At 40.8% G+C, this 21,003-nt stretch overlaps 2 protein-coding genes across 6 annotated transcripts in view; one reads left to right on the forward strand and one right to left on the reverse strand.

The window, feature by feature from the left end:
• The first annotated feature begins 2,620 nt into the window (after positions 1-2,620).
• Positions 2,621-17,891, forward strand: SSR3 (signal sequence receptor subunit 3). Of its 2 annotated transcripts, none has more exon segments than NM_001077044.2 (5): positions 2,621-2,798; positions 3,991-4,117; positions 8,220-8,318; positions 12,393-12,524; positions 13,578-13,877. In NM_001077044.2, coding segments are annotated over 5 exon segments (558 nt in total). In that variant the 5' UTR covers positions 2,621-2,665; the 3' UTR covers positions 13,645-13,877.
• Positions 16,260-21,003, reverse strand: part of KCNAB1 (potassium voltage-gated channel subfamily A regulatory beta subunit 1) — a 450,359-nt gene continuing 445,615 nt past the window's right edge. For 3 of the 4 annotated variants that reach the window (XM_005201728.5, XM_059884882.1, XM_024989780.2), the window contains one exon: positions 16,260-19,547. In XM_005201728.5, the coding sequence (XP_005201785.1) occupies positions 19,458-19,547 (90 nt within the window). In that variant the 3' untranslated portion in view covers positions 16,260-19,457. 4 annotated transcript variants of the gene reach the window in all.

Genomic DNA, 21,003 nt, shown 5'->3' on the forward strand with positions numbered 1-21,003 from the left:
CTGTTGTTCCATGTCCAGTTCTAACTATTGCTTCTTGACACACATACAGATTTCTTAGGAGGTAGTAAGGTGATCTGGTATTCCTCTCTCTTCAAGCATTTTGCAGTTTGTTGTGATCCACACAGTTGAATATGAATGCGAAGTCAAGTGGGCCTTAGGAAGAAGCATCACTGCCAACAAAGTTAGTGGAGGTGGTGGAATTCCAGTTGAGCTATTTCAAATCCTAAAAGATGATGATGTGAAAGTGCTGCACTCAATATGCCAGAAAATTTGGAAAACTCAACAGTGGCCACAGGACTGAAAAGGTCAGTTTTCATTCCAATCCCAAAGAAGGGCAATGCCAAGAATGCTCAAACTACCGCACAATTGCATTCATCTCACATGCTAGCAAAATAATGTTTGAAATTCTCCAAGCCAGGCTTCAACAGTATGTGAACCGTGAACTGCCAGATTTTCAAGCTGGGTTTAGAAAAGGCAGAGGAACCAGAGATCAAATTGCCAACATCCATTGGATCATTAAAAAGCCAGAGAGTTCCAGAAAAACATCTACTTCTGCTTTATTTATTTATTTATCTATGCAAAAGCCTTTGACTGTGTGGATCACAACAAACTGTGGAAAATTCTTAAAGAGATGGGAATCCCAGACCACCTGACCTGCCTCCTGAGAAATCTGTATGCAGGTCAAGAAGCAACAGTTAGAATTGGACATGGAACAATAGACTGGTTCCAAATCAGGAAAGGAGAACATCAAGGGTGTATATTGTCACTCTGCTTATTTAACTTATAGGCAGAGTACATCATGAGAAACGGTGGACTGGATGAAGGATGAGCTGGAATCAAGATTGCCGGGAGAAATATCAATAACCTCAGATATGCAGATGACACCACCCTTATGGCAGAAAGCGAAGAAGAACTAAAGAGCTTCTTGATGAAAGTGAAAGAGGAGGGTGAAAAAGTTTGCTTAAAACTCAACATTCAAAAAATTAAGATCATGCCATCTGGTCCCATCACTTTTTGTAAATAGATGGGGAAACAATGGAAACAGTGACAGAATTTATTTTTCTGTGCTCCAAAATCACTGCAGATGGTGACTGCAGCCATGAAATTAAAAGACACTTGCTCCTTGGAAGAAAAGCTATGAAAAAAAAAAAAAAAAGAAAGAAAAGCTATGACCAACCTAGACAGCATATTAAAAAGCAGAGACATTACTTTTCCAACAAAGGTCCATCTAGTCAAAGCTTTGGTGTTTCCAGTAGTCATGTATACCTGAGCATTGAAGAATTGATGCTTTTGAAGTGTGATGTTGGAGAAGACTCTTGAGAGTCCCTTGGACAGCAAGGAGATCCAACCATTTCATTCTGAAGGAAATCAGGCCTGAATATTCATTGGAAGGACTGATGCTGAAGCTGAAACTCCAATACTTTCGCCACCTGAATGGAAGAGCAGACTCACTAGAAAAGACCCTGATGCTGGGAAAGATTGAAGGTGGGAGGAGAAGGGGATGACAGAGGATGAGATGATTGAATGGCAGCACCGACTCAGTGGACATGAGTTTGAATAAGCTCCAGGAGTTGGTGATGGACAGCAAAGCCTGGTGTACTGCAGTCCAGGGGTTTAGAAAGAGTCGAAAATGATGAATGACGGAACTGAACTGAACATAGTCAAAGGCTTTAGTAAAGTCAACGAAGAAGTAGTTGATGTTTTTCTGAAATTTTCTTGCTTTTTCTATGAGCCAACGGATGTTGGCAATTTGATCTCTGGTTCCTCTGCCTTTTCTAAATCCCACTTGAAAATCTGGAAGTTCTCCATTCAGGTACTGTTTAAACCTAGCTTGGAGAATTTTGAGCATTACTTTGCTAGCATGTGAAATAAGCGCAATCGTGTGGTAGTTTGAACATTCTTTGGCATTGTCTTTCTTTGGGATTGGAGTGAAAACTGACCTTTTCCAATTCTGTGGCCACAGCTGAGTTTTCCAAATTTCCTGGCATTTCCAGTGTGGCACTTTATTTAACAACATCATCTTTTAGGCTTTGAAATAGCTCAGCTGGAATTCCATCACCTCGACTAGCTTTGTAGTAGTGGTAGTGATGCTTCCTAAGGCCCACTTGACTTCGCACTCCAGCATGTCTGGCTCTAGGTTAGTGATCACACCATCGTGGTTATCTGGGTCATTAAGAGCTCTTTTGCATAGTTCTTTTTATTCTTGTCATCTCTTAATATCTTCTGCTTCTGGGTACCCACAGAGCCAGTTAAACCATACTCTCCATGAATGAATGACCATAAGACGAAGAGCTTCATGTTTTGGAATTTTCAGGGTTTGGAAAGCAGGAGTCTATCAGCATCTTTGAAATAAATGTTAATAAAGTTTTGTTACAATCGCCCACTGAACTACAAGTCCCGGCCTCCTCCTAGAAAGTGACGAATCACGTGGCCGGCTAGGAATCCGGAAGTCTGGCCCGCTTGCCTAATCACGCCGGAGAAACCTACAAAGTGGCGCCAGACTGGCCAATCCTGCGGATGTTTGTTCCAAGCCCAGGCCGGGTCCCGCCTCCTCGCGCTGCGCTGACTGGTCGTTAGCGGATACGGTGGCTGTAGAGGCGGTAACAGTGGCTTCTTCCCCGCTTTGCGCGAGGTTCCGCGCGCGTCCCGCGGCTCCGATTCCACCATGGCTCCCAAAGGAGGCCCCAAGCAGCAGTCCGAGGAGGACCTGCTCCTGCAGGATTTCAGCCGCAACCTCTCGGCCAAGTCCTCGGCGCTTTTCTTCGGGAACGCCTTCATTGTGTCCGCCATCCCCATCTGTGAGCGCTTGGAGCGAGACGGGCTGGGCTGGGCTGGGCTGGGCTGGGCGGGGACGTGGCAGGGCCGTGCAGAGGGCTAGGCGTGCGCCGGAACCCGCGCTGTCCCCCAGCTCCTCCTGGACTCAGGGGCTGCACGCAGCCTCTGTGGGCCTCCGTGATCTGTCCGGAATCGTGGTGGGTGGCATCCCAGGAAAGTCATTGTAGCACGTTGTAAAAGTAGGCTAGCTCATTCCCAGGCCTCAGGTCTGCGGATTGTGAGTTACTGGTTCTGGGATGGCGGCCTCAAATCTGTTTTTGAACCAACACCCGGGTTAAGATCTTGTGATGCTAACAGGCATATCGCCTGTTCTTTCCCCACCCCCTCGCCCCGTATAACTATCTTTTGCTGTTACGAGATCTTAAACTTTTTACTTACTTTGGAGAAACTCATAAATTAGGTTAGAATTGTAACAACTCGCACTGAATTGTAAATATAGCTTTAGAACCGGTTCACACAGAACCGGTTATTTTCCGAAAGAAGTTGAACCATTGCCAAGGCCCCAAGCTCTACTGTGTTTAAACTTTTTAATAATTCTGTTAGGACAATTCTAGAATTCTTACTTGAATGGAAAAAACTTTACAGCCTTGGCCAAGGTTGTTTTTAGAGTTTAGGGATCCCAAATGTCAATTGCCTCTCTCCTACATTTTTGCAGTGTTGTTGGACAAATCCAGATGTATTTTCTCTCCCGACTTCATAAAACCCAGCGTGCAATTAACATGGTTCAGTGACCGCACTGTGCATTGCCTTGATTTCAGATAACAGCCACGTCAGCGTGTGAACTCTGGTTTGGGACTACACGTGGAGTCTCGGAATGACTTGTAGTTAATGTAATAGTACCCTGAAGAATGAAATTTGAAGTCTCAATCGTGATTTTTTTGAGCCAGAGTTCTCATTCTAGAAGCAGCAGAAATCTCATCATGGACTAGTTATAGGAAGGTTATGTTTTTCAAGTATTCTGAACCAGAAACAGTTGAGACTTAACTTTTTCCTGGATATCACACTTAGTTCTTCTTACACTGTATTGGATTCCCTAATCCGGGCTGTATTTTACCAGGTTTAGCTATAATTATTAATAACTCAGCAGGTTTTTGTAACTGGGTGGTAATGTTTTGTTTCTTTTTGTATTCCCCCACCCCTTTTATCTTAATTCAGGGTTATATTGGCGAATATGGCATATGGATCTTATTCAGTCTGCTGTTCTGTATAGTGTGATGACCCTAGTAAGCACTTACTTGGTAGCCTTTGCTTACAAAAATGTGAAATTTGTTCTCAAGCACAAGTAAGTATATTTCTCAAGTGAAAGTAAATATTGTTGCATTTTTATATAGTAGGGTGTCTTCTGAAAGACTATTTGTGTGCGTGAGTTTTGGTAAGCATTAATTTGAGATATATTTTTATGTGTATTTGGGGGGAGATATGTGTATGTATATTTGGATTAATTTGAAATATATGTGTATGCATATACACATATGTGTTTATATTTGGGGGGAGATAGATGTGTATGTATGTTTGGATTAATTGGAAATACATGTGTATGTATATTCCGGGGGGGTATGTATATATGATTGGAAAATATGTAATCATAAATAATGGTATGAAGGAGTAGCGACTAACTGAAAAGCAGAGACAGTGCTGTTAACAGTGCTATGGAAGTGGGTGTTGAGTTGGAATTAGAACACTTACGTACTAGCCTTAATCATGGGGCTCAGAAAAGCAAACCCACCAAGTAAATTAACATTTTAAAAGTCAAATGGAATTCTGGAAAGAATTGTTCTGGACTGTCCATGTAGAATTTTTGGATGTGAAAGAAGTGGTCTTTTTTTCTTTTACTCAACCTTGACATTTTTAATGCTAATTAGGCTACTATATTTCCTCTGTTTCTTCATTTTGTCATTTCACTCTCCTAATAACTCTTCATGACATTCTTTTTTCTAAAAGTATTAAAACCAGATTCTTCCAGGCCCTTGGAATGTGAATCCTCTGCCTCCTACCAGTCAGGCCTCATCTTTTAGGATTGGGGCTTAGGGCTTCCGACTCAGCCTTTGAACATGACTCCTCCCTTCCCTCATTTAGAAACGTCTCCCTTTCTTTCCATTCTTACGTGTCTGTTATTTTAAGCCTTAGGAATCCTTTCCAGAGAAATCCTAACTGTCTTTATTGTTGCTGTGTCAAGCTTTCTGGTGATGAGGAGCAGAAACACCTTCAGATGATCTCAGTTACCAGGGATGATTGTGAGCCTCCCCACTGTCGTCCTGGATCCTTAGGATCCTTAGGAGTCTAGGTTGTGCCTGACAGTTGCTGGAACAGCTAAATCCAGGTCATCTCTGTTGTCTTCCTGCTTGGCAGCCCCTCTTCACCAGCTGCCATTTCAGAATTCAGCCCGTCTCGGCCTCTGCTTTCCTGGGCTGTCCTTCTCATGAGGCGTGGCCATCTGTGGATAGTGAAGTCCTCAGAGTGGGTGTTTTGCATGACCCATCCTTTGTGATTCCCTTGGACCTCGGTCTCTTTGGGACCTAGTGTTTTTCACTTGTTCTACATATTTTTCATTCACCTTTTTGGAGTCAAAAATCATGCTCTTTCCTCTCATTTTTACTTCCCGCTTTTTGAGGACAGCTTCCATGTCCTTTGTTTATTTCTCTTACCCTAATTAATGATACATTTTGTTTAGTTCAGTGAAATTTCAGTGATCTCTGCCTGTAATGTGGAAGACTTGGGTTCAGTCCCTGGGTAGGGAGGCGTTCCCTGGAGAAGGGAATGCCTACCTACTCCAGTGTCCTTAAATGGAGAATTTCATGGACAGAGGAGCCTGGTGAGCTACAGCGCATGGGGTTGCAAAGAGTTGGACAAAACTGAACGACTAACATTTACATTTACTGACTTAATAGGATCTCTGAGTGAAATTATTTTTTAGTCGTCATAGTTTTGGTTTAATATTAAATACTGCTAGTGACATAGTTTTGGTTTAATATTAAATATTGCTAGTGACATAAAAACTCCTACAGATTGCTAAGATTGTTAAGGCTTAAAGAGCCAGCAAGATGCTGAGTGTGGGCAGGTGTTGGTAGTGGAGGGAATGGCTTCAGAGTCTATAGTCTGTATTCCAGTTCCCGCTCTGCTGCTTTTTAAGTGCAGACCCTTGGGCCTGCATTTTATCTTTTGAGACTTCAGGTTTCTGGGCTGTAAAATGGGAGTACTGATGGTACCTCTTGGGATGGTCAGGATTAAATATGGTACGTGCAACATGTAGAGCATGGTGTTCGGCATGTAATAAATGTGTGCAGTGTCGGAGAGGTTGGAGGTGAGAGAGCCCATAGGAATTTCTTTTAACGTGGTATGATTTTTAAGATGTTTATGAAGATTTTTTTTTTTTTTAATCGCAGTTGGCTGGGTGCTGGGCCCCTGCATTTGCCTCTGTCTTGTTTCAGAGCATTTAGCGCTGAGTGAGATTTGTTTGCTGAGACCACGGAGATGGAGGGTAGGGCTCAGTTGTAATAAACCTACAGTGTGGTTGTTAATGTCTTTTTAGGCAAGTATAGAATTTTAGACATAGAAATTAGTTATCTGGGTAAGTGTCTTCAGGACAGATGATTGACTATTTGTCTGAGAGATGCCTAGAGCCAGCTCTTTTGAAGATAGTTTATTCTTACGTCCTAGCACCCTGACAGTTGAGGTGCGTGCGTGCGTGCGTGCGTGCGTGTGTGTGTTTTCCCCCCTCTGCTCAGCTAAGAAAGGTTTTTGCTGTAAACCGTGTCCATTTCTTATCAATTGGCCTTTCTTAGAAAAAAGCAGTCTTGTGTGAAGTTCAAGAAACATTAGTGAGTGCCTTGGATTTGCTGGAGAGTCTCTGCCTGCAGAACAGAATTTTACGTAATACAATGAGTCAGGGATAGCAGGGCATTATAATGTTCTATTTAGTGTCTTAAAGTAGCTCTTAAAACAGCTACCTGCTCCCTTAGCTGCTGTTTTCTTTACATTTCAGAACCTATTTCCTTTTACCTATTTTCTAACTGGTTTTCCTCCCTCCAGTGATCAATTTGTGGACAAATACATTAGTCAAAGCTGACTAAAGATTTTGTTTTTAACAGTGTCACTTCTAATTTGATTATTGAGTGAGAGAAAGATAAAACCAACCCAAATTTGGGGCTTCTCAGGAGGTTCAGTGGTTAAGAATCCACCTGCCAATGCAGGAGATGCAAGAAACGCGGGTTCGATCCCTGGGTCAGGAAGATCCTCTGGAGTAGAAAATGGTTTAATTTGTAGCCCAGAAGCCCATGTTGTTGAAGGTTGAAAGCTATTGCTGTTCATGATCTTGGGGTTTTCAGGAATCCATCCTGATTTTTCCACAGTTTTCCTTGGTCCACTGACCAGAACTTAATGTAGTATAGTTATGAGGGATTGGAACATAGATTAAACAGATGTCTGTCTCTCTGGTCTACATCTGTGGCTTGTTTAATACGTCTCAGTATTTTGTTGAAAGTTTTCTTAGTGAGACTTTGTAGGCAATTGCACTATTTTGCTTGTGATCAGTTATTACTTTTTCTGTGTTTACGGGTAGTCAAGTTTGTCCTATATTATGAAAAGTAAATCATCAAATTTAAATGTCTAATCTTTGGGAGGCTTTTGTATTTCATCATAGGTTAACTTTTATCTTCTCTTTTACTAGCAACCCCATCTGATAAAATTTATCTTGTAGATTTTTTTTTTTTTTTGGATTATGTCTTTTTTTTTTTTTTTTCTTTATCTGACTCATCACTAAATATTCTTATCTGATTTCTCAAATGACACTTTCAGCCTTTTCTGGCTGATTCCATATTATCTCTTGGTGCAGCTCTCAAACCAGTAGTTTATTTAACAAACTGCTATGGTCAGTCCTTCACCAGGTGGTAATATTTCTTTTTAGTGATATTCCCCTTTTGAATAGAGTTAAAAGCTTTACTTTAAGATTTTAGATTTCTCTAAGCTTAATTTTCTCTCTTGTTATATATTGGAATTGAAATCATGTGTCATTTACTAGTGCCTTAACAAATTTATTTGTGGAACAGTTAATTTATGAGTTAAAACAAAGTGGAGCTATAATGATTCATAATTAAATTGTGCTAATAGCATTTGACTTTTATTTCCATATTAAATACCTGACTTTTGAAAATTCTCCCTTTTAAGCTGAATTCAAAACACATCACTAATAAACCCTGTCTTGGAAGTTTCTTGAACTCCCTCTCTTTTGGCTAGTATAGTGTAATAAGCTTGGAACTTTCTGTCCAGCTTGTTTTCTTGAAATGTATGATACAGTTGCCAGGACAAGCTCAGAGTACAGAGTGTTTCTGAGAGAGAGCAGTGTTCACTCCTGGTGCATGTGTAAACTCTTTTTCTTTTCCTTTCAGAGTAGCACAGAAGAGGGAGGATGCTGTCTCCAAAGAAGTGACTCGGAAACTCTCTGAAGCTGATAATAGAAAGATGTCTCGGAAGGAAAAGGATGAAAGGTTTGACTCCCTATTTAAAGTGTTTGTGGTAACCAGAAAGGGGGGTATTTGTAGAAAATAAAGTTTTTTTGGTTTCTGCTTAAAGAACATGGGTATCAGAATTGTCTGAGAGAAATGTTGGTGTTGTAGAAGTTGTGGTAATGAGGATAATTGTCCTTTTGAGCGTTTATTACCACCAGATACTTTCCTCCAGAGAGCCCCACGAGGTAGGTGCTCTTGTTTTCCCCACTTTATGCCTGAGGACTCTGAGGTACAGAAAGCTAGGGTACGCTGCTCCAAGGCCATAGGTTAGTGTGTGGTAAGGCCAGAGTGAGAACACAGGCAGTCTGACATGAGCTTATGCTCCACTGCTCTGCTGGATTAGGAGCGTGCAGAGCTGTGTGCAGTGCTTGGCTTTGCCACTCATTAGCTGTGCAACCTTTAGGTATCACCTAACCCCTGTGTCTGAAGGCTTTACATTGTGTTCTGTGTAAGCATTTTTAGGTGGTGGTATTTCTGCTCCTGAATGTCCCTGGGCACATCTGGTTGTTGGACGTCTGCATTGTTTGGGAAAAAGAAAACAATTAGGTTTGTCTCCTGTTGCCCAATTCTTTGCCATATTTATTAGCGCCATCCCCAGTTTTTCCTGCCGGCTGCTGTTAGAAGTCTAACGAACAATCTAACGTCTGAATACAGGTGTCTGAACGACTGAATAAACTTTTGCTTAAGAGTTGCCACATGGTTTAACAAAGTCGGAAGTTGAGCCTGTTTTCATGGATCTTAAGTTTAGTATCCATAGGTGCTTTGTGAAATGGAATTTTTATCCCACTTTGCTCCAGAAAGACTTTGTGGGGACTTAAAATATTAAGTTGCATATAAAACAAAGCAGTACAATTTTAAAAGATCAGAAACCGATGAAAAGTAAGAAGAGGTGGATGAATGAGGACCTCAGAGTTAGTTACAGCAGTTGGACACAGAACTTAGCTCTGAGCTTCCAAGTGTCAGAGGGCACGTCTGAGGTCATCCAGCTTTCATTGTCGGATGAGAAGCAGCAGGCATGTCCTTCTGAAGAGAAACTTTGCTGGCACTGAATCTTGGACAGACTTTATCAAGTGGATCCTTACGTAAGGGACACAGAGTAACTTAATGAACAGTGTCTTCTACAGTGGTTTTGGACAGGCACCAAAACATTACTGAAGTGATTATGTCCTATGAATCCTTCATAAAACTGAAGGAACACTATTAAAGTCCTCAGAGCAAAGGCCTGTGTTTCAGGGAGCAGCCTTAAGGACTTCTGGCTCTGTGTAACTTTTTGATCACAAATTTTTGCATAGGGATAGATACTAGAGAATCTAGACCACTTTTTTTTAACCTTTTTATTGAATTACAATATTTATTAGAACAGTGGTTCCTAAATTGGAGTGCACTTCATCGTTACCCAAATTTCAAAATGTTTTGTATAAGCTTTTGCAATCTTAGAGGTTTTAGATGACTAATTATATCAGAGATGGCAGATGGGTCTCTCTGCCCACCGCAGACTTCCTGATTTGATCTGATACTTGCTCTTCATCCTGGGATGTGTCTCAGAATCTTTGACAGCACGGAAGAAAGGTAGTCTTCACCAGCAGATCACTTGGAATCGGAAATGAAGTCTCTTTGCCATTGGCTGGATCAGATATTTCAGATTAGGGTGAAGTGGAGGTTTATTGATATTTAAAATTCAGAGCATCGGAAAATGATAAAGGTCTGTTCTTGTCATCAGTAGAAGTTTGTGCTGTTTGTAATTGTGGCCTCTCACAAAGGCCACACTGGATACAGTTGTACCAAGGGCTGTAGTCATTATTGATGTGGTAACTGGATACACAACTCCGTTTAAGATCTAGTGTTTTTTTTCCCTCAAAAGACTAGTTGTTTCCAAGAGATTTAAGAGAAGGCTTATTGGCATGTGTCTACCCAGATGGGTATCTCTCGAAGTATGTGCCACTTTGAACTGCTTTTCCATCTCTGCAAGGATGGAAACTAGCAGAGGAGGATCGGATTCATTAATGCTTGTCCCAGGATATGAATTGTTTTTTCTCCTTGACTTACTGATGGTCCATTGTTAGTATTATCAGATTGTAAGACTTGCTGAGTATGGTCTCAACTTCTCTCCTGTTTTAGGAAGTACTCCTTGGACAAAGAACCACTTGAGAAGTGCTCTCTCAAACTAGGTTTCCTACCAGTGAGGCTCTGGCAGAACCACTGCTGATGAGGGGGATCGGGAGTCCTAACCTTCTTCAAAATAAACCAGGATATGGCTGGACTAGAACAAGTTCTGAGAGCTGCCAGACAGTCCTGACTGGGTATACCACCATGTAACTCATGGCCTTTGGGAGCTGGGACAACCTAGATGATTGAACCACTCTTTCATGAAAAACATCTTGAAGTCAGTTCTGATTCAGGGCTTGGCAGGGAGTTCGGGAGAAGCGCTGTAGTAGAAACGGGATAATTTAATTGCCAACAGTAAAATCATGCCTGTAGCCTATTTAAGGAGCCTATCTTCACTGGGTCTTGTGCCAAAGTCTTCAAAACAGTGTTTTGTAGCATTAAACCATGTACAGACTATGGACATTTCTGGACCGGGCTGGTGTTTTCTTTGATTATTGATAGAATGGAATATTGTATTAATTCCAAATCATGTATTTTTTAAATTTACTTTTAAACTTCTCTGAAATCAGAAGCTGCTTTATAGTTGATAGCTGCATTTAATATAAAGTCCTTTACATCTCCCAAACTTTACAGTAGACTAAGATTTACTAAGTTGATGGTATCCACAGAATTAAGGAAACATGGCATATATATTATAAACCACGAATTTCTTCCGGTGAAGACAAGGTGCTAATACCTTTCATTTAGCTCCTTTACGGCAGGCTTGTTGACTTTGCATTACAACAGTTGGTGAATAAAACATGGCAGTTACAATGACATTAGCCATGTGCTAGCCTTAGGATTAGTTGGGGGTACCATCTGACCCCAGAGTAATGTATTTTTCTGGAGGAGAAAGCATCAATGGCAGTGACTTTGAGCCTTTTAGATGACCCACAGTAAAAATATTTTACTATTTGACCAAATACTTTTACATACACACAAGTAAATGTTGCATAGAACAAAGTTAATACCCTATTGTATGTGATGCACTTGATACTTTTCTGGTTTTTTTCCTATTTCATTTTTTTTTCTTTAACATGTTGGTCACAACTCACTCAGTAATTTTTCCTGAACAGTGGATCCACTCAGTTGATTTCACATCCCATTACTAGGTTAGAACCTATCTACTCGTTTAAAAATTGCTTTACAAAGTTAATTCACTGAGGAGAATAAAGACCCCCTTATTCACAGGCACCCTGGAACTTCCTGTTACCCCTGTGAAATGGTAAAAAAAAAAAAAAAGTGGATTAAATAAAAAGTAAGTGGGTTTCATGGGAGTAAAAATTCCTCCTAATGATCAAGCAGATTCTTAGTTTGAATTAAATAAAGATGGATAAAGAGAGTCACAGACAAGTCTGTTTCTGTGACGTGACAGCTGGTTTTGTCCATGGGCTTGTCTTAAGGTGTAACATTGAAGGCTGAAATCTGTAGACTGTAGAGAGTTTCAAGCCTGCAAACGGGTGAGAAAGCCCTTTCAGGCTGCTAATCAATAGTTTGTTTTTGGTGAGTATCTAGAGAAAGATGCCAATTTTGGTTGCTGATAAAACCAAGCTAATTGTGATTAATCAGTTCCTTCTTCAAAAGCTTAAACTGCTGGGAAAAAAAGTAATATACCTAGCTACTTGAGCATCGATAACTATTAGTTCCCTGACCGGGGTCTGAACCCAGGCCCTGGCATTGAAAGCACTGAATCCTGACTACTAGACCACCAGGGAATTTCTGAGCATTGATAAAATGAAATATCTTTTTTAGTAGAATAAAGAGGACAATGCTGACTGAATTTAATATTAACACATTCTGCCCAGAACACTTAAAGAAGAACTTACCTTACAATGAGCTAGAACCATGTGGTATTTAACATTTTTAGTGCCTACTGAAAAACTAAATGACTTGTTTCTGTGTCCACAGAATCTTGTGGAAGAAGAATGAAGTTGCTGATTATGAAGCTACAACATTTTCCATCTTCTATAATAACACCCTGTTTCTGGTCTTGGTCATTGTTGCTTCCTTCTTTATACTGAAGAACTTCAACCCCACAGTGTATCCTTTTAAAGGTTGATTATCCTTTTTAGAAGTCTAGAAACAGTTCATTTTGGTTTTTATTTGTCTAAGTGGTTTGGTAACAAAAACTGCAAAGGGAGTCAGTCCCTTAATAAGCACTGTGACCTTAGGCATGTTTCTGGATGTTTAAGGGCTTTTGTTTGATTTGAAGTTCTTTTAATTTTATGATCAAGACTTTGTAATAAATAATAGGTATTGCAAAGCAGTCTTACATATATGATGATGTGTACCTACCTGGTTTAAAAAAAACAAACATGCTAAGGAGCCAAAGCAAACTTACCTTCTTTGACAGCTCCTGGCATAAGCCCTGTATCTGCTGGTACTTTGGGGCTTTGGGGTTGGGTGGATAGCCAGTGAAGTTAAATTGGCACATTTTATAACAGCTTAATAGTGTTTCAAGTTGCTCTTAAGTTGAACTTTTGGGCAAGAATCAGTCTTCTCTTGCTAAGGTAATTTATTAAAAGTGTTATCCAGGAATGTGCAGCCAAATTGTCAACAGTAGGAGATTCTGATGTAATAAAATAGCAGATACTCTCCAACTTTTATCTTCTGGGAATACTGGAGTGATTTGCCCCAAACACTCTAGTCCTGAGACTGAGAGTAGCTGCAAACTTTGTGAACCTCCTTGCTTTCACAGGCCAGCTGTAGCCAAAACACTGATGGACAAGGAAAACTTATTTTTGCTTTGCTGTTGATGCGGGGGTTGGTAAAGAAATCAAGTCTCTTGTTCCTCCCTATGTTCTTTGATCAGCTCTTTTCCTGAGGGTTAAATGGAATTCAGATGTTTGCTTTGTGATCATGTGTTCTAGGTTTGTCTCAAGTGTTTTCTGTTGGAACGTATTCCCTGTGAATGTTCTTCGTTCTTTATAGTCTCCTCTCTGGTAAATTGTATTTGCAGACAATGGGACTGCACATTATTGTCGTTAGATAGTGTGTCAGGAGGAAAACAGTACATTCCAAGGAGGTGGGTTCTTTTTGTTCTGTTGAAAACCAATTTGGGGTTGATTTTTCCTTAACATTGAATTCTTACAGGAACTACATTTTGTCCATAAGTGCTTCCTCAGGCCTCATCGCCCTCCTGTCTACTGGTTCCAAGTAGACTGCCTCAGCTTTGCCACCCCCTCCTCCCCGCCGCCCTGACTTTGTATCTATGGGTGGCCTGTGGTATGTGGAAAAATAGCAGGGTGGTCAGGGTGGAAGACACACAAGCTGTTTTTATAAGTCTGGAGTTTAAGGGTTTAAAAAACCCAGCAAAATGTAATTCAATATTTGTTTATTGGCTCTTTTTTTTTTTTTGACAGATTGTTGAAATTAAATGAATTGAAAGGGAAACTCAGAGTACCAGGACATTTATTAAAAGGCAAAAAGTGTTGCAATCACAAGTGTTACAATCACAAGAGGAGAAAATAACTTGTTTCCTTGATTTGTCAGAGGTCACAGTAACCTGGACTGAGCTGTTATTATTTATAATAGTAGCAAGAAGTTAATAACTGGTTCTGTGTGTTCCAAGCACAATATTACAACTTTTTTTTTTTGTTTTGAGCCATAAATATCAGAATGAATCGTCTCCCTCTGGGGGACTGAACAGAAGCATCATGCTTGCAAGTCTCTGACTTTGTGATTTGAAATAACTCAGTTAAAACATGGTTTCTCCAACTGGGAGAAGAGAAACTTGTGGAAAAGTTGTGTGTGTGTTTTTTCTAAGAATAAAGGCAGCCAAGGTAATAGCCTAAAAATAGTACCCAGGCATATGAGTTGTCCTGTGGGGTTAAAGCACACACTGTTCGGCTCTGTAGCATTAGCCCTGGGTGGGTGTCCAGGGAGGTTAGCTCAACCCCCCCATGTTGGTTTGACCTGTTAAGAGAATGGAGTCATTGTTTCCTCTTGACCAGGGTCTCCCATCACTGGAGGAATGTTCAGTAAGAGTCTCTATCCTGAATATTGACATGTAGGAGACCAAAGTGATTTTTGTGATCTTAGTTCTGGAATTCTAAAAACTCTCCAAGGAATTACAGTGGTTTTGGTACTGCTCAGCATTTTTCCATGAGGACTTTCATATATTTGACCTTTAGTCCACAAGTTCCCATGAGCTGTAAACAAAATACCTGTCTCTTCAGTCTTGGTGAAGAGCAGTCTCCTTCATTTTTTAACCAGGGTGTGTATAGCTAATTGTTTTTGTGTGATTTGAGAAAGTTTGAGCTTTTCTTGAAGTTTCATCACTTAAAAGGTCATGGACTCACAGGTGGTACTAGCTTTTGACCACATTCAGTACCTTTCTGTAAACAGTTTGTTCTTGTTGTTGTTCAGTCGCTAAATTGTATCCAACTCTTTGTGACCCTATGGACTAGCTCACCAGGCTCCTCTGTCCATGGATTTTCCAGGCAAGAATACTGGAGTGGGTTGCTGTTTCCTTCTCCAGGGGATCTTCCCAACCCAGGGATCGAACTTTACCATTTGGGTATCCCATTCTACAAGCAATACCCCAAAGGAAATATGTTCCCAGTTTCTAATCTTTAATATTTGTTTGCCACTTCTAAATTTAAGGTAAATGTCGCATTCACTGTTTATAGAAAGATATTCACCAGGAGTTCATCTTCAGTTTCCATCTGTTGGAAGTTTTGGGAAGTCACCTAAGAACCTGGAAGGAAAATGAGCTAGGAGTACTTTTGCCTAGTGACCCAGATCATCATTGTTTTCGGTTGAGGATTATAGTTCATCATGGCTTCTAGAAGTTTGCAGATCTTTACTTTTCTCTGGTACCTGTTACCCGTGCCATCACTGAATAATATGGAGTGAATGGGGGAAAAGTCAGAAGTACCCTGCAAAGTGTTAGTATAGCACATAAGAATTAATTATGTTTTAACTTTTTTTCCCTGTTGATTAATGAGTCAGTAGTTTGACTGGTGGCCTGCTGTTTATACCAAATGTGTCTGCTTATTTGACAAAATGACTGTTTAACAAGCCACCAATATTTACTATTTGTTATCAAAGTTGGGCCAATTTTTTACCTGTAATTTTTAACGTGCAAGTAAAAAATTGCCACTAGATGGCAGTGCCTGTACAAATGGGAAAAAATTAGTGTTATAATACAGTATACCTGAGATGGGGTGTCGAAATAGGGGCATCAGTGTTACATTCTTAGTACAGTGTCTCTTGAATTAATAAACTGAATAATTTGTAGGAAAGTGAGGAAGCAAAATTTGGTTTTGTTCCTGAATTGTTCCTATGGCACTATTTGTTTTTAATCATAGTAATAGTTTCTATACTGTTAGATAAATTCCTGTGTATCAGTTTCTTATGGTTCCACAGTTTCTATTAAGAACTTACCATGCAGTGCTTTCCTGTTGGGAGCTGCAAAACCTTTCCCCCAGTCCTCTCCACGTCATCTGGAAAGACTAGCGCACAGAATTACGATGTACTGGATCTGGCTTAGTAAAAATCAGCTGTAGAATTTTTATCTTAAAAATACCCCATGTCCAACACCAGGAGAATTAAAGAGGTTTTACTCTAATTGGGACTCAGAGGGATTTAATTCCAGTTTTGACACCCCTTGTGATAAGTGCTGGAACATTTTACGTTTCCCTGTTTTTAGTTTATTCATTTATTATAACCTAATAAGAACTTGGGTTGAAATAATTCTTAGCCAGTAAAAATGTACTGCCTATTTGGTATATTATTCTAACTTGGCTAGAATAATTTGAAACAAGTTTGAAGTTAACAAATATGGAGGTTGGATTTATACTCAAAATTCTTCTTGCTCTTTTTTTTTTTGGCTGCACCGTAAGCCTTGAAGGATCTTAGTTCACCAACCACGGATCAAACCCAAGCCCTCTACATTGTAAGCGAGGAGTTTCAGCCACTGGACCGCCAGGGAAGTCCCCATAGCCAAGCTTTTTTAACTTAAAAAGTCACACACTGTTAGTTTAAAGCTAAAAAAAAAAATCACCCCTGAAAGACCTCTAGATGGGAGCACAACATACTGGATTCTAGGCCTGGTTCTGCCATCAGCTTGCGTATGAGTTGGGGTGAGTCCTTTAATGTCATCAGGTCTGGGTTCCTCATTTGCAAGGAGAGGGATGGGCCCAAGGATGGCGAAGGCCGGTCAAAGCCCTGACATCTCTCCGGTGACCCCTGGTGCACACTATGGATGAAGATGAAGTGGCAGTTCTTAAAGTGGGAAGCCAGACACAGGGCTTCTAGTTTTTATTTCCCTTGGCTGAAGTTTCGGTATGTGGCTGGCTGCCACCCAGGTTACCCTTTGGAATGGTATGTTCTCTGCCAAGGAAGTCTTTCCAGAAAAGAGCAGAAAATGAGAGTGCATGTGGAAATTTTTCTTAAGGATAAAATTGTGAAATGTATTTATCTAGTATATTCACCAGAGAAGGCAATGGCACCCCACTCCAGTACTCTTGCCTGGAAAATCCCATGGACAGAGGAGCCTGGAAGGCTTCAGTCCATGGGGTTGCTAAGAGTTGGACACGACCGAGCGACTTCACTTTCACTTTTCACTTCCATGCATTGGAGAAGGAAATGGCAACCCACTCCAGTGTTCTTGCCTGGAGAATCCCAGGGACTGGGGGGAGCCTGGTGGGCTGCCGTCTATGGGGTTGCACAGAGTAGGACACGACTGAAGCGACTTAGCAGCAGCAGCAGTATATTCACCATGGCAGATGATTTGAATAAAAAACGAGATGTTCCCATGTTCAAGCAGTAATGTTTGTTTGATTTAATTTGCAGTTTCTCTTTTTTTTTTAATAATTGCATCTCTTTATTTTTGGCTATGCTGGGTCTGCATTGCTGCATGCAGGCTTTCTCCAGTTGCAGAGAGCAGTGGCTTCTCATTGTGGAGCATGGGCTGTAGAGCACGAGGCCTCAGCCGTGGTGCAGGGGCTTAGCTGCTCCGTGTCATGGGGGATCTTAGTTCCTGGACCAGGGATCAAATCCATGTTTACTGCATTGGCAGGCAGATTCTTAATCACTGGACCACCAGGGAAGTTCCTACAGGTTCTTTTAAGTGAGTTTGAGAACCTTTAACCTTAGTACCAAATATTTCTAAAATCCAAGGAGAAATATCTTTAGTAGCTAATCACTTTCTACATTAAGAGAAGAAAAGTTTGGGTTACAATTTAAATCTTTTTGTAAAGCTATTTCTGTTAGGTATCATTCAGTGAGGCTTACCTGCCAGCATTATTTTTATTTAGATTTTTACTGCCTGTTTTATAAATATGGAGCTATGTGTATATATATATATAGCCTTCTAGTGATAGACCAGATAAAAACTAATTGTGAGATTAAATGCATGTATGCTTTTATTAACTCAAAGCAAATAAACTGCAATTCTAATTAGATGACTTCAGCTCATTTATGCATATAGTAGTTCACTGGATTGATTGAACACACAATGAACAACTGAAAAATGATCCATTTCCATTATTAATCTGATACTTTTGGACAGAAAACCCCCAAATTTGTTGGTATTTCATACTAACATTTTAAGATTTAGAAAACCATGAAGTACATATTTGGAAATGATGGCAGAAAATAGCATTTTAAGCTGATAGTATACTTCTTCTGTAAGTCTCAATGATTTCTACTTGGGTGGACCTGTTGGCCAGTAAATTAAATTAGAATTTTGTACATGCTCAAGTGTCCAGATAGAGATATAATGGACCTCCCCCCTTGACATATACCTTCAAACTAGAAAAAAAGTTTTCTCCTTCCAGGTACACACACAGTATACTTGGTTTTCTCTCGTGGTATATGTAGGTAGCCAATAGTGGCAGGGCTGGGTATACCTCAACTGAGTGCCACAAGGCTAGGCCCCATTAATCCATGCAAAGAGGTTTCATGCATATAGTTAAATGCACACAGTGTGATTATGGAGTCGGGAAGTTCTTTAACAGTTGCTTTTCTCTGGGTGTGTTACTTTACCCAGCATATGTTGAGTAGTGACAGCATTTTCACAAAGCCCATGATTTACTTTTTGTCAAAAACACCAAGCATTATGCTGTAAAATCCCAGTGCTAATTAAACAGCAAACATTTGCCCTTCTGGGTGTTTTTACAGGTTTACTTAAAAAGTGAGCATGTGTATATTTATTTTCAAAGCTCAAATATTTAAACTTGCAGAAGCTTTGCCTACAAGCAGTCAAAAAGTATAAAGCAGGTTTTAGTAAAATGTAGAAAAAAACGAATACTTCATTGCAGGTACATTTTATTCAAAGCAAAGCTTCTGTAGTAGTGTAATTCTCACTTTCATAAATTAACCAAACTGTCTCTAGTTAAAGATGGGGGTCTTCATCCTCTTAACATCTCTCCATGTAAATGAACATATTATTAGAATCCTAACAGACACTTTGGAGAAACTGCTATACAGGGCCATTTTTGAGACCAAGCAACACTAAAAGGTAATGAAAGCAGATAGTAATTTATGAAACAACGTGAATGTGAAAATAGAGAAAAAAAATTCAGTAAAATTGTTTAATCTGATGCTCTCAAGCAAGACTTTTGAGTGAACATAGCCTCCTCTTTCTGATGCAATCCATGCTGAATCTGTGGATTTTGTAATATATTCGTCCAACCTTTTTTAAGTTACTAAGTGCCTGAAGGTAATATGTCTTTTTCCTGCCATATACTTAACTTTGCCTAAACATGAGGTGTACAGAGCAATGTAAGAATAGGTGACTCCAGTCCAAGGTAAGAAAATAGAATGGATTTTCCTGTTTGTGAGTTTTTAGGTGTGTTCATAATTTCAGGTGCACAGTGGTAGCAACAGCAGACACCTCAGAATCCAGGGACACTAGAGGTTGAGCAGTGGGCTGCTAAGTGATTCAAAACACTGGCTAGGAACACCATCCTGTACCTGTATAGACCGCTGTTTTACCATGCAGCTCCTTGTGGCCCATGCACTGCCTTAAGATCTATAGTCCTTTTTGCTGTAGGGCTTGTTGCGCAATATGTTATCAATCTCGTTTACCACGTGTGATGTCATCTTTGGGAGAACCTGAGAGCGCAAGAAGAACAAAGGACGTGGTCAGTACTTGATTTTTGTACTAAATGTTACGTGACATCATCTAGATTTGGATATGTTTACACATCACCACTAAATGCTGCCTCCCCAGCAGACAGGAAGCTCCGTAAGGCCAGGGGCCTTGTCTGTTCACACTGCAGCTCTAGAGCCTGTGAGGGTGCTTGGCCCTTAGCAGGTGCTCATAATTATTGGTTGTCATAGAAATATAGAATACCTAGAGCAGCTCTGTCCAATAGAAATAAAATGAGAGCCATATGTGTAATTTTAGATTTTCTAGTGGTCACAGTAATAAAAGTGGGAAGAAGCAGGTGAAATTAATACACATTTTACTCCATTAGAGTTGAAATACCATTTGAACTTGCAGTCAGTATAGAATGTAATTAAGGTGTTTTACATGTTTTTAAGTCTTTCAGACCCAGGGTACGTTGTACACTTTTAATTCCATTTGGATTAGCTGCCTTACACACACTCAGTAGCCACGTGTGGCTGGAGGCTACAGTTGTGGACAGCATAGGTCTAGAGACTGAGATTCTAGCTGGTGGGCAGAACCCTGGTGAAGGATAGCTGCAGGTTATCTAACTGGCATCCTAGGTTAATGGAAGAGCATGAAGTGAGAAGTCTGTGAATGGGCTGGTACAAGTCGGGAGAGAATATGGGAGGTGTGGAGATGATGGGAAGAGGGAAGTTGTAAAGAACGGAAGGCCCTGAATGCCGTTTTTTGGAGTTGGAACTTTATGCTGTAGGTGGTGGGGAACCTCTCAGGACTTCTCAGCTGTGAATGACCCCATCAGCCACCTGGACATATTCTGAAGGATGATTTGGAAGGAGATTGAAAGGGGATACAGATGTTAGAAATACTCCAATCAGAGCCAGACACCAGGAGCCTTAACTAGACCGTAGTGTGTGCATACTCAGTCATGTTCGACTCTGACCCCCGGGACTGTAGCCTGCCAGGCTCCTCTGTCCATGGGGTTTCCCAGGTGGGTTGCCATTTCCTACTCAACGGGAGTTTCCCCACCCAGAGGTGGAACCCGTGTGTCTTGCATCTCCTACACTGGCAGGCAGATTCTTTACCGTGGCATCACCTGGCTGGCAAGACAGTGGTGGGGGAGGAGAAAAGGAGTGACTCAGATTTTGGAGGCTGATGGTGATCTCAAGACTGGGTGACTAGGAAGATACTGGTGTAGCTAGCTGTAGAGAGACCACAGGAGAAGTTAGGAGCATAAGAAGTTTGGGCGGGGGGTGGATATGCTGAGGTGAAGGTGCCTGTAGGACCCCATGGAGAAGTGACTTGCAGGCAACCAGAAGTGCAGCTGTGGGGCTTAGTGGTAGTGGGAGGACTGGAGTTGAGAATTTGCGAGTTATTTGCACAGTCATGCTCACTGAAGCCCTGGGAAAGGATGAGCTCATCTGGGGCCGGCTAGTGTTT

This window comes from Bos taurus, chromosome 1, assembly GCF_002263795.3.
Source record: "Bos taurus isolate L1 Dominette 01449 registration number 42190680 breed Hereford chromosome 1, ARS-UCD2.0, whole genome shotgun sequence".
NCBI classification, from domain to species: Eukaryota; Metazoa; Chordata; class Mammalia; order Artiodactyla; family Bovidae; genus Bos; species Bos taurus.

What these genes read in the sequence shown, in the direction of transcription:
- SSR3 (XM_015472803.3), top strand. Translation starts at nt 4,014, where the DNA reads ATGGATCTTATTCAGTCTGCTGTTCTGTATAGTGTGATGACCCTAGTA. An exon ending in AAATTTGTTCTCAAGCACAA is followed by an intron (nt 4,118 to 8,219) that starts GTAAGTATATTT and finishes TTTTCCTTTCAG; the next exon opens with AGTAGCACAGAAGAGGGAGG. An exon ending in CGGAAGGAAAAGGATGAAAG is followed by an intron (nt 8,319 to 12,392) that starts GTTTGACTCCCT and finishes CTGTGTCCACAG; the next exon opens with AATCTTGTGGAAGAAGAATG.